This window comes from Dendropsophus ebraccatus, chromosome 12 (genome assembly GCF_027789765.1).
Source record: "Dendropsophus ebraccatus isolate aDenEbr1 chromosome 12, aDenEbr1.pat, whole genome shotgun sequence".
NCBI classification, from domain to species: domain Eukaryota; kingdom Metazoa; phylum Chordata; class Amphibia; order Anura; family Hylidae; genus Dendropsophus; species Dendropsophus ebraccatus.
The window spans coordinates 11811323-11828232 of NC_091465.1; the positions used below are offsets into that span (position 1 = coordinate 11811323).

Consider the following 16910-nt stretch of genomic DNA (forward strand, 5'->3'; position numbering starts at 1 on the left):
TAAAGTGGCCGGTGAGTGTGTGTGTGTATATATATATATATATATATATATATATATATATATATATATATATATATATATATATACGACAGTGACACTTTAAAGTGTACCTTTGACTATGTTGTGGTATGCAGTCACAGCCGACACTGGAAGATCAGGTTGCTCTGTATATTCGTCCCATGCTGGGTGAGGTCCGTGTATGGGCCCTGTTCTAATTAATACAACTTACATATCCACAGCAACCCGATCTTCCCGGGACAGCTTCTGTATGCCTATCGGGGGTAGTAACGTAGTGACAGGTAGCCTGCAACATCAAATACTACATGTGGGTATAGGGTTCTGGGGGTCCTGCATTTGGATGCACACAAGGTGGACAGGCTATATGGGAAATGGTCATTCCCTCTAAAAGGACGTCTCGTTCCTGTGCACGTGACCTGCATCGCTGATATTAAAGCAGATTATGTAAGTGCAGGTCAGCTGACAGACACCAGCGTCTGATACATAAGCACCACAGGCCATAAAAGCTGCAGAGAGGTATGCCGTAAACGCCGGCTGTGAAGTCATATTTTCTGTGTCCAGTAGTAAAAGATTTGCCCCAGAGAACCATTGCCGAGCCCTATGTTTATTGGTAGCGCTTCTGGACAGGCACAGATGGTTTAGCTTTCAGTCTGGAGAAATGTATGTGTGACGTTCAAGTAAAATCTAAGCGTTTCCACAGACACAAATATGTAACGGTCTAACAGGCCGGTCCTCGCTATGGTCACGGATTGTTATATAAAGTGCTTTATGTGTTTTGGGGGGGGGGGGGGGGGGCTGAATGCCTACGACATGACCCGCATATACTGCAGTCCGGGCATCGCATACCGTTAGGGTGCATTAAGAGGGCAACATCTGCTCATCCAGTCAGACATTGTAGCTAGTGCACTAGATCCATACTGCCATATTATCCAGAGTTTATATATATAAGGGTTGTTTTTTCATACCTAGGGTGGCTTTAGAAACGGTGGATCGGTTGACAGAATCGCTGGATTTCACAGATTACGCCTCCCGAATCATCCACCCTATAGTGCGCACGCTGGACGTCAGCCCCGAGCTCAGACAAACCGCCATGGACACACTGTCCTCATTGGTTTTCCAGCTAGGGAAGAAGGTACAGCCACAACTTGTATACAGCTTCTAAATAAAAGTATTTTAAAGGGGTACTCCGACTACAGTATATATACACCATGCCTGTTTCTTCTCTGGTGCTTCTGTAAACCAGGGATGAGGAACCTCCAGCTGCTGCAAAACTACATTTCCCATCATGCCTGGGCAGCCTTTGGCTGTCCAGGCATGAAGGGAAATGTTGTTTTGCAACAGCTGGAGGCCTGAAGGTTCCCCATCCCTGCGGTAATCCGCGCCTCTGCCTACAGAGGGGTTGGGGCAGACGAGCTAATACACTTTAAACACCCAGTGAGCCATTTAAAAAGAAAAATGGACTTGTTGCATGTAAATAGGGTCACCGTATACTCCGTAATCTCTTCTGTCTCCCCACAGTACCAGATATTTATACCGATGGTGAGCAAAGTTCTGTTAAAGCACCGGATTTTACACCAGAGATACGAGGTCCTGACCTGCAGGATCCTGAAGGTAATGACACAATAAGTGATATATGTGCTATATATGGCTCCATTGACACCCTGTATGAGTTCCATATAGAGGTACACCATAGGAGGATCTAAAAGTATATATCTCCAATGGAAAACAGCAACCTATCCCACTATGTAGGTATACAGTAGCCACAGTTAGTCCATGGAGAATGGCGCTGTATGATGCTAGGTATAAAATAGGATGCCTCACTGATAGGCTTCCATTGTAAATGTAGAATACCGTGAGGTGTATGCTTCATTGTATAATTTTTTTTATGAGATCACTAAGTCTACTTAAAGGGACTCTGTCACTAGGTTTATGTTTCATGTCTCTAGAGACACCTCAGCATGCAGATTTTGAGTCTTTGGTTGACGTCTTTGCTGAGTGTATGGCCAGATCTGCTAATACATTGTCTTTGGCTGAAAGTGACACAGTGCAGACTGACTGTTTAGATATTATTACAGGGAAGACGTCTATTGTTCACTGTCTCCCAGCTCATAGTGTTATTTCTTCTTTCACCACTAGGGGTACACTCTTGCTGATGAAGAAGAGGATCCACTTATTTATCAGCATCGCACCCTGAAAGGAAACTTGGGAGAAACTTTTTCTGGTGGCCAATTGGATACCGGGCCTATGAAGAAGCTGCATGTCAGCACCACCAACCTCCAGAAGGTAATGTAGGAACATCTTGTCTGGAACACCTTAAAGTGCAGTTCTTAGAAGGAGACGTTCTTCAAATCACATTGGGTTTTGTGACTTTTCAGGCCTGGGGAGCAGCTCGTAGAGTGTCTAAAGACGACTGGTTGGAGTGGCTGAGACGACTAAGTGTAGAGCTACTGAAAGACTCCTCCTCTCCGGCGCTTCGCTCGTGTTGGTCTTTGGCTCAGGCCTATAACCCTCTGGCCAGGTGAGTCTTCCACCACTTGTCCTATTTATCAGTATTTCTGGTTGTGTGTGGCTGAGTGTCGTTTTCTTTCTCTCCGGACACAGAGATCTATTTAATGCAGCCTTCCTGTCCTGCTGGTCCGAGCTGAATGAAGATCAACAGGATGAGCTGATCCGCAGTATTGAATTGGCATTGACGTCGCAGGACATCGCTGAGGTCACACAGACTCTCCTGAATCTGGCGGAGTTCATGGAGCACAGTGATAAGGTATACAGTAGCTGCTAACTGTTCCTATAGTGCTGTCACCTTCTAATATATGGCAGCCCAGAGTACTTTGCTTACTAGGCACAACCCCAAATAAGACCCGTGATCACCGTGGCCGGTGAGTGACACAGCTGGTTCCCCATGCTCCTGTGGAGGTTTAGGTGTATCACTCTCTATGGAGCAGAAGGGCTAGGTACATGCTTATATTCACTACACAAGAAGGGAACAGCTAATCTTGCTGATGCAGGGCTGAAGTAGGAACATTGGCCCACAAAACTGTCTAAGTGCAAACTTGGGCTAGATCAGGGGTAGGGAACCTTGGCCCTCCAGCTGTTGCAAAACTACAACTTCCATCATGCTGCCTGGACAGCTAAAGCTTTAGCTTTGGCTGTCCAGGCATGATGGGAGTTGTAGTTTTGCAACAGCTGGAGAGCCAAGGTTCCCTACCCCAGGACGAATATGTTTGTGTGTTGGCAGACTTTGGGTACAGACACACAATAGATTCTTGTGTCAAATTTTTCTATCCGACATCCGAGAGGACATGCTGTGATTTCGGATATTCAGTGTATTGGCATTGGCTTTTGGCATAGATTAGCCCCATGTCTTGGTTGATTACTGTACGTTTTGGGGCCAAATATCTGCCAAAATCCGTATGAAATTCTGTTATGTTAAAAGAGCCACATTGTATGGTTGTGATTAGTTGGCATTTGGCAGAGACTGTTTAGTTAGACAATGCCAACTTAGATGGACAGTCTGCAAATGTACAAGATTTATAACAGTAACTCACAGCACTCGCTATATCTTGTTATATCAGCCTTTGGCTGTCCAGGCATGATGGGAGCTGTAGTTTTGGATCAGCCAGTTGGCCCATCCCTGGCTTAGATCAACTACTAGCCAATGCTAAAATCCTGCACCAAGCTTTGCATTTAGACCACACCTCTTCCCTTTTGTCGGGTGAGTCTCACAAGCATCTAAACCACATAATAAATGTTGTACTAGCCGTATAAGCACCAGAATTCTGCAGTAGTAAACCACTGTGTTTCCTCCATTCTATCGGTAAGCAGTGAGCTAGCGTGCTGGACTGATGTAAGAAGTGCCTGGAATGATATAATTCTGCCTGTAACATATAGACAAGATCTGTAGGGACACATACATTGCTTCCATAGACGTCTCATGCCCAGGATATATCCTAATGTCACCTCAGAGTTGTTGTTTACTTTCTATAGTAATTATGTCTGTGATGTTTTGCACCCCTGATCTATGCCTATATTGTATATTAATAGTGTGACCTCTACCCCCATCATGCTTCCTCAGGGCCCCCTACCTTTACGAGACGACAATGGAGTGGTCCTCCTGGGCGAAAGGGCCTCCAAATGCCGTGCGTACGCCAAAGCCTTACATTACAAAGAGCTGGAATTCCAGAAAGGACCGACCCCAGCCATACTGGAGTCCCTCATCAGGTAGGAATCCATGGTGTGCACCATATGTGTGGTCCGCTTCTCTGACATTTGACCTTTCACCACTGTCACTTCTCTCTGAAGCGCAATTATAGCGTCTTCACAAATTCCACACGTCCCTTCACCAGATGACAGCTGTCACATCTGTGCAGACTCCTTTATCCTGGTAGTGCCTTAGATATAGCAATGCTTTATGGGTATAGTAATGCAGCCAATCAGCCTGAATGAATTTACCGATTCTCCACAATCCATATGTGATTGGATGGTCTCATCACGGCCCAAACAGCGCTCAGCCCTTCTGTCCATATAATTCCTGAGTTCTATCGCTAGGACAACCATTGTAGTGAGCGGACGGGTGTGCACCACCAATTTAGCTGAGTGTTCTGGTTTATAAAGTGGGCTTCATAGGGATGGGTCCTGTGTGCTCTAATATAGTATATGTATAGGTGTATTCCAGTTTCATGGTATACCTGTAGTGCTGTTTCTGCTTGGCTGGGGCTGGGGGGGTATTTGGGCCTCGTCTGCGGATTGGTACAGGTCCCGAAGAAAGCCGATATAGCGTAGCACTATATATTGGTAATGTATGGGGCTGTGGCGATAACCTTACGTAGCTTTTAGGGCCCTATTACATGGGACGATTATAGTGCAAAAAATCGTCAAATTGTTCAAATTTAAACGATAATCGTTCTGTGTAATTGCAGGCAACGATCGAAAAATCATCTGTATGTCGTTGATCGTTGATTTAGATCTGAACCTATAATTATCGTTAATCGTTCACTGTAATTCCACATTCGTTTGCTCAAGTTCCGCATTTGTTCACTAATCGTTCAGTGTAATTGCACATTGTCCATTGTTTTGCTGGAATCAGAAGGAATAAACAATCATGGTAACGAATATCGTTCTGTGTAATATAGTGAACGATTTCAGGTTAATTTGTGATTGTTTATCGTTAATCATTAAAAATCGTGTAATAGAACCCTTACTCTTTAGCTGTCATCTACGTATGTTTGGACCCCTGAGCCTGGACGGGCACCGTGATACCTCACAGGAGTTTTATGTAATCCTCAGTGATTGATGGCACTAAATCTGCATTATTAGCCATTAGTCTCTCATACACCTTACACCATAAGAAGAAGTGGGAAAAAATTCTTAAAAAAAAAAAATCATTTATTTTAGGCTTTTCGGCCAACAGTATAATTATTATTCCAGTTTTATAAAGCAAATAAAAAATAGACATTACAGTAACATAAAACAATCACATCGCGGGGGATGAGCTATGTACAAAGTCTTTCCGTGATCTGGTTGGTAGCGTCTGTGGATAGGATTGTCTCCTAGTGGTCTTCTCTTCCCTATATAAATACATCCCAAAGGTGTGTGTTCACTAGGGCGGGCTTTCTGGATGATGATGATGATGATGGTGTGGTCGGTAGACCCCAGGGCTGGTGCACACTCAGCGAGCCGCCAGTCTTAGGCTTCCTAGCTGCTGCTCCCATTACTCAGCGCCTCTCGGCCTTCACATATGAAACTAGTTGCTTTTATACACAGAGCAGACTCTACAAGGGAAATTATGAAGTGATTGCGCCAGGTGGGGGCGCCGCTGATGGTGATGTCGTCTTTGGCTTCTCAGCAGGTCGCGTTAACCCCTTCATGGCTGGAAGTCCTGAGCACGTATCTTCATTTCCACCCTCTTCAGAGAGTAGGTGGACCCGTGCCAGCCGTACCAGCTGATGCCATCCGTGTGCTTGCTGTGGTCACCGTTGCGATAAAAAATGCCATTGAGGTTTGAGTCTGTGCAGCAGTTGTACCAGTAACCGCCTATAGGACATAAAGCGTAACATTAGTCCCTAATGTCAATGTACAGTGTGAATGGAGGTCTATTGGTTGATGTTTTACCTTTGCGTAGACCGGCACAGTCATCCAGGCACTTGTCGTTGTCCTTGTCCTTGGTGCTAAAGGCCGTGTTGTTGTGGTAGCGCAGAGAGTCTCTGCCGGCGTTTCCGCTGTAGTTACCCAGGAAGAGGCGGTAGCTATTCTGCTCATTATCGATGGTGAATTGAGCATACTCTGCGTATCTGACCTGACCGTCCCAGTCCTAAAAGTCATAAAAAAAAATTACTAAGTTACATCCTGTATTATACTCCAGAGCTGCAGTCACTATTCTGCTGGTGGGGTCACTGTGTATATACATTACATTACTGATCCTGAGTTACATCCAGTATTATACTCCAGAGCTGCACTCACTATTCTGCTGGTGGGGTCACTGTGTACACACATTACATTACTGATCCTGAGTTACATCCTGTATCATACTCCAGAGCTGCAGTCACTATTCTGCTGGTGGGGTCACTGTGTACATACATTACATTACATGTATATTGTGTATTATACTCCACATAGACCTATTCCTGCTCACAGTTAAGTGTTTGCTACAGTTGTACCAAGGTAAGACCCAGGAGTCTTCAGTCCGTACTGGGTACAATAGTAGTGAACCCTTCATGGTGACAGGTCTTATACCTGTTGATGTGTCTAGTTGTTGCTTTCATTCACTGACATGAAGCAGGCATATTACTATACATATTAGAAGTAATTGTACACGTGTTATGTTTGGGGAGCACTCTCACCTCCAGCTCCACTCTCAGGGCGGTCGGCCGGCGGGTCAGTCTGTAGATATTCTCATTCCCCAACCAGAAGTCCCCGCGGATGTTCCCGAATCCTTCCCGGTACTGCTTCCAGTCTCTGTTAAATGAGATCAGACCCACTTTACGCCTCTGGATCAGCGTCCACCCTCCTCCGCTGGTCTCCATGTCACAGTACACCTGACGGCCATAAAAATCACAACATCAATAATGAAACCTGTATACCTGTGTGTGTGTATATGTGTATATATATATATATATATATATATATATATGTGTGTGTGTGAGGGAATAAATAAAAAAAAAAAAATATATATATATATATATATATATATATATATATATATATTATATCTCTATGTATTTGTGTGTGTATATATCTGTATGTTCGGTGTCCTAGTATCAGGCGGCTTCTCACCTCCATCTCTGGACTCCCCAGGAAGCTATTGGCCGGCATCTTGTAGACCCCCGATATCTTGTAGTTCTTCTCATAGAGGGTGGAGCAGTCATAGATTGCGTCTGTAAGTGTGGGGGGGGGAGGGATATAGTCACACATTGTCAGAGGTTTCACATTCCACCTTTCGCCCCTTTCAGAATCTGTGTCCCCCCCTTTGCCTCGTAAATTTTTGGTGCTTTCCAAGCATTTTTCTTCTTCGAAGCAGTAATAAAAGTATCTTGCAGCGAGGACCACCTGTACCCGCCCGCGGCCGTCCCCCAGATTTACGGCACTGCTGCCTGTCAAGACACCTGCAGAATTTCTGATTCTGGACGTAATTGTAAGCCCCCCCCCCCCCCTTAGAGTCTTAAGTGTTTTACCATCCCCGTTCCATCCTCTATGTCAGTAAATAGAAGTCTGAGCTGCTTTGATTTCCCCCCAGGGGACGAGTGGGAGATTTGTTTTACAGGTTTCTGACACTAATCTGAGCTGTAGTTATGGTGGGTGGAGGGTGTGCGGGGGTCCTGGGCCGTCTCATGGTCTATGGCTTATAGCAAGTCTCTGCTGGAACCTCAATTACCGCTAAGCAGCCGCGTCTTATTACTGATCACACAGCAGCCATGTCTTATTAGTGATCACACAGCAGCCGCGTCTTATTACTGATCACACAGCAGCCGCGTCTTATTACTGATCACACAGCAGCCATGTCTAATTACTGATCACACAGCAGCCATGTCTTATTACTGATCACACAGCAGCCATGTCTTATTACTGATCACACAGCAGCCATGTCTTATTACTGATCACACAGCAGTCGCATCTTATTACTGATCACACAGCAGCCGCGTCTTACTACTGATCACACAGCAGCCGCGTCTTATTACTGATCACACAGCAGCCGCGTCTTATTACTGATCACACAGCAGCCGCGTCTTATTACTGATCACACAGCAGCCGCGTCTTATTACTGATCACACAGCAGCCGCGTCTTATTACTGATCACACAGCAGCCGCGTCTTACTACTGATCACACAGCAGCCGCGTCTTATTACTGATCACACAGCAGCCATCTCTTATTACTGATCACACAGCAGCCGCGTCTTATTACTGATCACACAGCAGCCGCGTCTTATTACTGATCACACAGCAGCCGCGTCTTATTACTGATCACACAGCAGCCACGTCTTATTACTGATCACACAGCAGCCACGTCTTATTACTGATCACACAGCAGCCGCGTCTTATTACTGATCACACAGCAGCCGCGTCTTACTACTGATCACACAGCAGCCGCGTCTTATTACTGATCACACAGCAGCCATCTCTTATTACTGATCACACAGCAGCCGCGTCTTATTACTGATCACACAGCAGCCGCGTCTTATTACTGATCACACAGCAGCCATCTCTTATTACTGATCACACAGCAGCCGCGTCTTACTACTGATCACACAGCAGCCGCGTCTTATTACTGATCACACAGCAGCCATCTCTTATTACTGATCACACAGCAGCCGCGTCTTATTACTGATCACACAGCAGCCGCGTCTTATTACTGATCACACAGCAGCCATCTCTTATTACTGATCACACAGCAGCCATCTCTTATTACTGATCACACAGCAGCCATCTCTTATTACTGATCACACAGCAGCCGCGTCTTACTACTGATCACACAGCAGCCGCATCTTATTACTGATCACACAGCAGCCGCGTCTTATTACTGATCACACAGCAGCCATCTCTTAGAGCCAGTCACAAAGCTGACTCTTACCTGCGGTGGTCTGGGTCTGCGTCTGAGCCGCCTGTTCCCGGGATTGCAGGATCTCGACCCTGTTGTTAATCTCGGAGTACTTCTCCTCAGCATCGGTGATCCGGTTCTCCACCTGTTTCTGTCCGCTCTCCAGCTTCATCACCTGCATGACCACATTCACCCAGTCCGCCTCCTGCTTCTTGCTCAGCTCCTCCAGCAGACTGCTAAGGTTGGCGATTTGTACCTTTAAGTCTTTGACCTCCTCGCAGCAGCCGGGCATCTTGAAGAGCCCGTTGGCACCGGGGGGCTTTTTCTTGGGGGCCTTCTGAGACCGGCAAGGAAAGGCGGCCAGAGCGAGCAGGAAGAAGGCGAAGAACGGGACCTTCATGGCAAGAGGTGAGCACGGCTATCGGATGGAGGAGTTGTAGAAAGTGACTTCTTTGCTTCCTCTCTGCTGAAGGATCCTTGTGCAGCATCTTAAATAATCCTGTGATGTTAAGCCTCCCCTGTCTGCCCTCCCACCCCGACTCATCTCCTCCTCCACACCAGGTGCCAGTCTGCAGCCTCCATTCCTATAGTCTTGTGGAGGGGAGGGGCTTGGCTTGGCCATGCGGCTGTTTTCCCAGTAGTGTAATTTTTCCCCAGAAATAGTCAACATTAACCCTTTCTGAACTGGGAAAAAAAAAATGTTTGCGTGCCTCCACCCTGCAGACCCGGATTCTTTGCATCGTGTCCGTGCTGAAGCCTTTGGTGCTTTACGTTTACATAGGGGACAATGACTTGCTTTATTTAGCACCATGGTGTCAAAGCCTCACAGTGCCTAGTAGGCTTTCCTCGGCACATCCCTACCTCTGCTATAACATGGGCTTTACACACTGTAAATCTCACACTATTAGGCAGCATCCCCCCCTCCATCCCAATTGTATCTGGACCCAGAGCTGCCCGTAATACCAGCTGAAAAACAGTCCCCTCATCCCTGAAGAATGCAAGGAAAACGCTGGAGAGGAGGAGGATGGAGACCGGGAATCATCTCACTGGAGGCTGATGCCAAATAGCAATAGCTTGTGTCCCGTAATAAAGCGGAAAGAGAAGCAACTTCATTCCTTATTAAAACAGTTGGGAGGGAAAAGTTTCAAATGTTCCTAACACTTTAAAGTCTCACTGTCGTTTTTTTTTTTTTGTTTTTTTTTTTTTTGCAGGAATCAATAGTACAGGCGATTTTAAGAGACTTTGTTACTGGATTTTCATGAAAAAGCAGTTTAAGCTCTCTCCCCTGTCTTCATGATTTTATATGGAGAGGGGAGGGGTGGAGGGAGATGAGGCACCAAAACAGGACAACAAAGAGTTAATTTACAGCTACATCACTGGGCTATCTCCTCTGAAGTCAGCACTGACCTCTCTGACCTCTGAATACCGGCTTTCACACAGGTCCCACTGTGTAATACTTCGTTCTCTTCTGGCGACTAATCTCCCTTCTCCCATCTCCATAGACCAGACAGGGCTCGACTGATGTAAAAGGGGCCTATTCCACAGGAGCGATAATCGGCCGATTATCGCTCGGTGGAATAGGGAGAATGATCAGCTGATGATCGTGTCATCGGCTGATTGTTCATTTAGGTTAAAACCTAAAATCATTGTTCGCCACCCGCGCATCGCTACGGTGGAATAGCTGTACGCGGCGGGCGACCGACAATTCAAGCAGAGCAGCAATACATTACCTGCAGGGCATCTCCTGCGCTCCGTCTTCCTCCCTGGGTCAGCATCAGCTCCGGAGCGCCCTGACTGAGCTGTCAGACCGCTCAGCCAATCACTGACCGGGAACGCCGCGGCCAGTGATTGGCTGAGCGGTCTGACAGCTCAGTCAGGCCGCTCCGGAGCTGATGCTGCGAGTGGGACCCGGGAAGGAAGAAGGAGCGCAGGAGAAGCCCTGCAGGTAATGTATTGCTGCAAGGACATCAGTAACGATGTCCCTGCAGCCCTCGCTTAACGATCATCGGGGGCCGTGGAATAGGCCCAGTAAACGAGCGCTGATCTAGCAGATCGGCACTCGTTTACATCGTTGCTCAAAGAGTCGAGATTTCCTGATAATGAGCAGTGAATGAGAGAGAGAAGGGAAGGGGGACCTGGGGAAAGTCTTTTTGAATGCAGATAATTGCAAATTTGCCTAATAAACCCAATTACAAAGTTCCTTAAAATCACCTGTACTATTGATTTCTGCAAAAAAAATAAAAAATACGATAGTGGCACTTTAAAAACCCTGCACAGATCCTCGGTCTGAGGTTTCTTACAGTATAGTAGCACAGCTGGATGTATGCACCATGGTATCATGGTTATGGCCTGTATTTGAGGTATATGCTGACGTACACCTGTGATACATCCAGCGAAGCGCTCCATGTATGCCTCTGTATGAGAACAATAGGGTCTATACCTATACTGCATAGTGTACATATTTCCTTGGTAAAGCCTAGTCTACAGTAGACTCTATACAATATATATATATATATATATATATATATATATATATATATAGATTAGATGCAATTGTAGCAAACCCTCAGCTGTGAAATATATTCAGTTTCTCCTGATTTAGGTTGGCGGCAAGCACAAAGAAGGGGATTTATCGAGAACGATATTTCATGCATTGATCTTTTGGAGCAAGATGGATGTGCCTCATCTGTGCACCAGGAACCGTATTAGATTTCCCCTAAGATTTACACTGGTTTTTGGTGTAAATTATAGAACATTTGTTTGGCAGCGGGAAATGCAGAAAACTCAGGGATCCCGGATTTTGGTGTTGCAGACGTCCCTGGCAGATTATTAAGAAAAGCAATCCTGGCGTTCTGTGTTGTAGGACAAGTCCGATCTGGAATAAGTAGGATAAGTAGTAAACACTTCCTTCCTATAACTACCTGTGATTGTAGAGGAAGATGTCTACCCCTCTGGGTGTCGCCTCCACCCTACAGACTGTGCTGCATTCACACCTCCTGTAAAATTGTCTGTGGTCGCGGATCCGCAACTACGAACATTTTTAGGAGCCGGACGGCATGGGATTTTGTGAATAGGGCCTTAGGATTGGTGGGGTTTCCACCCATGGGAACCCTGAGGCCCTGTCCACTCTTTGCATATATACCCTGCTCAGTGCCCCGGCTGCCCCCTATGTTGGAATCTGTTGCACTCATTACAGGACTAAGCCTCTTCATTTTCCGGATTGGTACCAGAGGTTGGACCCCTACCAGTTATAATGTGACGGCATATCCTAGTAATAAGATAGTAGGTACCCTAGAAGTGAATGGGATAGCTTTGGGATGGTCAGCTTCTTTCCCTTATTTGTTCTGCTCGGTTTTCTGGCCCAGACGCTCTGCTTTTGGGATTCAGCGTCTTGAGATTTCCAGCTTGGCGCCCGCTCCTGCTGCCATTTCCGATGAGAAGGGATCGTCACTTCATTAGGTGCCACAACAAAGGCTGGAAATGCGATCGGCGGCATCTTGTACATAAATAGACCCAGGGCTGGGTGTGCTGAAATACTTAGCTCTTCTGATTGGCTCAGCCCGTCCGGCTGTCCAGATTCCCTGTGGTTCTCTGTTATGGAGCCATGGCTACACTGTGTGCCTCTGTGTGATCCCACCTCATAGGCTCAGTCCGTCCGGCTGTCTAGACTCCCTATATTATAGATCTAGACCACATAGACCTATAATACAGCCCTGTGCATGGACCTTTACACCAGCGTTCCCTAGCTTGTAGCATTCTCATTGTTGCAAAACGACAACTCCCATTATGCTCCGACAGCCCCTGGTTATAAGGGCACGATAGGAGTTGTAGTTTTGCAATAGCTGATAGATGTAGGTTGGGGACCACTGCATTTTATAAACAGTTCATTAATGTGTTATACCTGGCTCCACCTCTGGGGGCGCTGCTGTAAATTTGAGCACTTGCTGATAATTTCTCCACAAGAATAAAACTATGCATCATCAGGACACCATGGGGTCATCTTACTGTGCAGAGGGTCCCCCAGAATAGAGTCACCACATACTTTCCTGCTTCTGAGACCCCCTGCCCCTCCCCCGTGATCAGCTGTGAAGAATTTAGCGGCAAGTGTTCAAATTCCCAGTAGCTCCCCCGCAGGAGGAATGAGGTATCACACATTAGTGACTTGTTATATTGCAGTGTTCCCCAACAAGTGTCTCCCCGGCTTTTACAGAACTACAACTCCTATCAAACCTCGACAGGGGGAGTTGTACAAAGAGGGCATGATGGGAGTTGTAGTTTTGCAGGTTGGGACACACTGTTGTAGTAATGAGGCTTTGTATACAGCTCAGAGCGGCAGATCACACGGACCCACGGACGCCTCAAACATTACACGACTCCTGCTGCTTCTCAGACGCCAAACAAGACATATTTATTTTACACTTGAATCATTGGCTTTTATGACGTGTCAGCGGGGGCCCCTCTGGTTCTGAGGGAACTCGCGTGAATCCTTTTATGCTGATTATTGATGTCCATGCTGTTCTTACAAGGGTATACGGTGTATCTCTAGGATATGACCTCAGATTACCGCCCCCATTTCTGTTCCTGTCCTTTCACTGGATAGTGAACCGCACACATACATGGGAGGGACGGTTGGTAAGCCTTTGTCATGATGGGAGTTGTAGTTACCCGCAAGGTGTCTAGGGACATGGTCATGTGACCCTCATGTAGCCTAAATGGCCTCTTTCTTCTCCAGTTCTCACGGAGAGCCCCTTATAAAACCGTCACGGACGCTCATCGCACCAATTATTTAGCGTTTACATGTAGACGAGATTAAAAGCCGCCGCCGCTCTCTCCTTGTAGATTTCTCACTTTCATGTGGAGGTTCAGGCCCCCGGCCTCTTAAGCCCCCTCAGCTGTTGTCACACAAGCCTCCTATTGTGGAGCGGCAGTATGGCGGAGCTGACGAGAAGCAGGCCTGGTGCTGCGGCCCAGAGAGCGGGGCACACGTCTGGACGGCAGATGTCAGACACGCTGTCAGGCCGCTCTCCAGAGCAGGAAATCTCTCCTCTTACACTGAAAATAAATATAACCCCGGGCTCCTAAACCGCAGAGCAACCAGGAGTACAGAGCTGAACCCTCACCGCTCCTGCTGGGGCATATACTGCCCTAATAATCAGGAAGGGGGGCCGGGAAAGCTGGGTGGTCGCCAGGATACTACACACGTCCCATCTACTTGTATAGTATAACCACTAATAAAAATTCTAATCTGTTCCTGGGAAAGCTGGGTGGTCACCAGGACATCTACACACTTCCCATCTACTTGTATAGTATAACCACTAATAAAAATTCTAATCTGTCCCTGGGAAAGCTGGGTGACAGCCATTACTGCACCTATTGCTTTCCTCCAATGATCTGATGAACTATATAGGGGAGGGGGCTGCACTACTATAGACCTTACCCTTCAGGACCCAGGGAAAGCTGGGTGACAAGCATTGCAGCTCTCTGCAACCTACAGCTGTCAACTCTGCCTGGGTATATATAGGAAGGGGTTGCATTGATATTACCTATTTATTCTAAAGAAGTCGTTCCCCCCCCCCCCCCCAAATGCCAGCTTTGCCTAGTTATATAGCCACCGCAGCTTGTCATTCAGGTCTATAAAAAAGCTGAGTGAGCAGTCGCAGTGGCGGCCATATTGGTGGCCACCCAGCTTTCCTGGATGCAGAACGATAAACGTTTTAGGATTTTGGTGGGAGAGAAGGGCTCTTGGGTATATTCATAGAACGTTGTGTGACACACACACCCCCGCCGCTGCTGATCGTTTACCTTCCCCATCCTCCCATCTCTCCCTGGACTCTGATCACCACCGTCCTGCCGTCTCGCACGTCTCAGGTTGCAGAATCCGAGCCGTTGCCGGAAGCTTCCGTGCTGCGCAGATTGTGTTCACCTCCCAATTAAACACATCTTGTCTCCGCAAAAGGAAATTCGATCCAAACCATCCATACAAAAACACTCCGATCCCGCTCCACATGGGGCAACTGTATCCAAGCCCGGGGACTACAACTCCCAGCATCCTGGAACTCACTGGTTTATATTACACTCTTGTTTGCTGTGGGAAATGGTTCCGCATCTTTATAAGGTTTACAGATTTAAGTACAGAAGTTTCTTGTGCACAAAAGTTGTATTTTTTCCTTGTGTTACTTATTTACCACTATTTTGCATTTAAAAAACGTTGTACTTGAGTTTATTAGGCAAATCTGCCATTATCTGCATTCAAAAAGACTTTCCCCAGGTCCCCCCCCCCCCTCTTATTCACTGCTCATTATCAGGAAATTGTGTCTTGTTGCATCAGTCAGATCCTTTCTGTTCTATGGAGAGGGGAGGCGGGAGGAGGGAGATTAGTCACCAGCAGAGAGCAGAGAACAAAGGATACACAGCGGGAACTGTGTGAAAGCTGCTATTCGGAGGTCAGAAGTCAGTGCTGACTTCAGAGGAGATAGCCCGGTGATGTAGCTGTAATGCCTCGTCTCCCTCAGCCCCTCCCCTCTCCATAAGAGAACCATGAAGACAGGGGGAGAGCTTGAAACGGCTTTTTCATTATAAAAATGCATTTTTCCACTAATAAACCCAATAACAAAGTTTCTTAAAATCGCCTGTACTATTGATTTCTGCAAAAAAATAAATAAATAAAAAATATTAAGGACAGTGACACTTTAATTGTAATACCACACACAACCTGAGGGACACAGGTGGCGCCATTTTTGCAAGAAAGTATCAGTGCTTTTTCTAACCCTGGATAATCCCTTTAATTGCTATGTCAAGATCTTTGCTTGCTGTCAGTGAGTGGATACATTGACTGAAACCCCACCTTGCTCCTTATAGGGTGTTTGAAGCTTTCACTTAAATAAAGTAGTTCTCTCCTCTTCTTCCTCTCCTCTCTAGCGCCCCCTGTTTTTAAGCAGCTTTCCTGTAGGGTGAGACGCATTAGGCAAGCCGGCACTTTTACCACTTGCCACATGTTTCAATCCTCTGAGATCATTGATCCCCAACCTGTCGCTCTGTAGCTGTTGCGAAATTACAATTTCCAGCATTCCCTGACAGCCACAGTGCATGCTGGTAGTTGTAGCCACAGAATACGGATGAGTGCCCTAGCTGTTTCAGAACTACAATTCCCATCATGCCCTGATGGACAAAGGCTTTCAACACTTGGAGAGCGACAGGTGAAGCCAAGCTGTAATACCACACATAACCTGAGGTGGCGCTTTAAAGGAGAATGAGCAGTACTGCACATGAGCAGTGTATCTGTAAGAAGCAGCCGTTTCTCCCTCGTATTAGTCGGTCGGCTCTCCCCCCTGACCCCGGGGGTCCGTGCCTTCATCAAATAACATTATGGGACATTGTTGGGATTGTTCTTGGTTATTAACCATTACATAAGCGCCTGGCCGTCCTCCACCTCGGGGGCCGCTGGGCGACTGGCCCCCTTATTACTGTATTATGGAATAAGTCTTGTCTGCCGCGTCCCGGTCAGGATCTCATCATCTTCCTCCTCTTCTGTCTCCTCAGCATTAACAATAAGCTGCAGCAGCCCGAGGCCGCCTCCGGGGTCCTGGAGTTTGCCATGAAGCATTATGGGGAAATGGTAAGTGCAGACGGAGTTCAAGGTGGATGGAGAATCAGACGTGAGGAATAATGTTTATTCAGCATGTCAAGGCCCTTCTTAAAGGGGTTGTTCAACAAAATATTTTTCTTTCCAATCATCTGGTGCCAGAGATTTGTAATTTACTTCTATTAAAAAAAAAAAATCTCCAGTCTTCCAGTACTTATCAGCTGCTGTATGTCCTGCAGGAAGTGGTGGATTCTCTCCAGTCTGGAGAGCAGAAGAGGT

The 16910-nt window shown here is 46.7% G+C and overlaps 2 protein-coding genes across 2 annotated transcripts in view; one reads left to right on the forward strand and one right to left on the reverse strand.

The window, feature by feature from the left end:
* The window catches only part of MTOR (mechanistic target of rapamycin kinase), a 78064-nt gene that overhangs the window by 24713 nt on the left and 36441 nt on the right, over positions 1-16910 (forward strand). The window contains exons 24-30 of the mRNA XM_069948403.1: positions 988-1150; positions 1537-1629; positions 2155-2301; positions 2394-2536; positions 2620-2782; positions 4094-4239; positions 16589-16664. Coding sequence (XP_069804504.1) covers positions 988-1150; positions 1537-1629; positions 2155-2301; positions 2394-2536; positions 2620-2782; positions 4094-4239; positions 16589-16664 — 931 coding nt within the window. The remainder of the gene's footprint in view (positions 1-987; positions 1151-1536; positions 1630-2154; positions 2302-2393; positions 2537-2619; positions 2783-4093; positions 4240-16588; positions 16665-16910) is intronic.
* ANGPTL7 (angiopoietin like 7) lies at positions 5383-9505 on the reverse strand. Its single transcript, XM_069947722.1, has 5 exons — positions 9083-9505; positions 7291-7391; positions 6858-7052; positions 6130-6328; positions 5383-6051 (listed from the first exon to the last, which is right to left on the reverse strand). Exons 1-5 carry the CDS (start codon positions 9447-9449, stop codon positions 5882-5884), a joined length of 1032 nt encoding a protein of 343 aa, XP_069803823.1. The 5' UTR covers positions 9450-9505; the 3' UTR covers positions 5383-5881.

Excerpts from the sequence above, each read along its gene's own strand:
- ANGPTL7 (XM_069947722.1), bottom strand. The coding sequence starts at position 9,449 with ATGAAGGTCCCGTTCTTCGCCTTCTTCCTGCTCGCTCTGGCCGCCTTT. Across the intron at positions 7,053-7,290 it reads TGGGGAGTCCAGAGATGGAG|GTGTACTGTGACATGGAGAC; the intron begins GTGAGAAGCCGC and ends TATGGCCGTCAG. Across the intron at positions 6,329-6,857 it reads CCCTGAGAGTGGAGCTGGAG|GACTGGGACGGTCAGGTCAG; the intron begins GTGAGAGTGCTC and ends TATGACTTTTAG.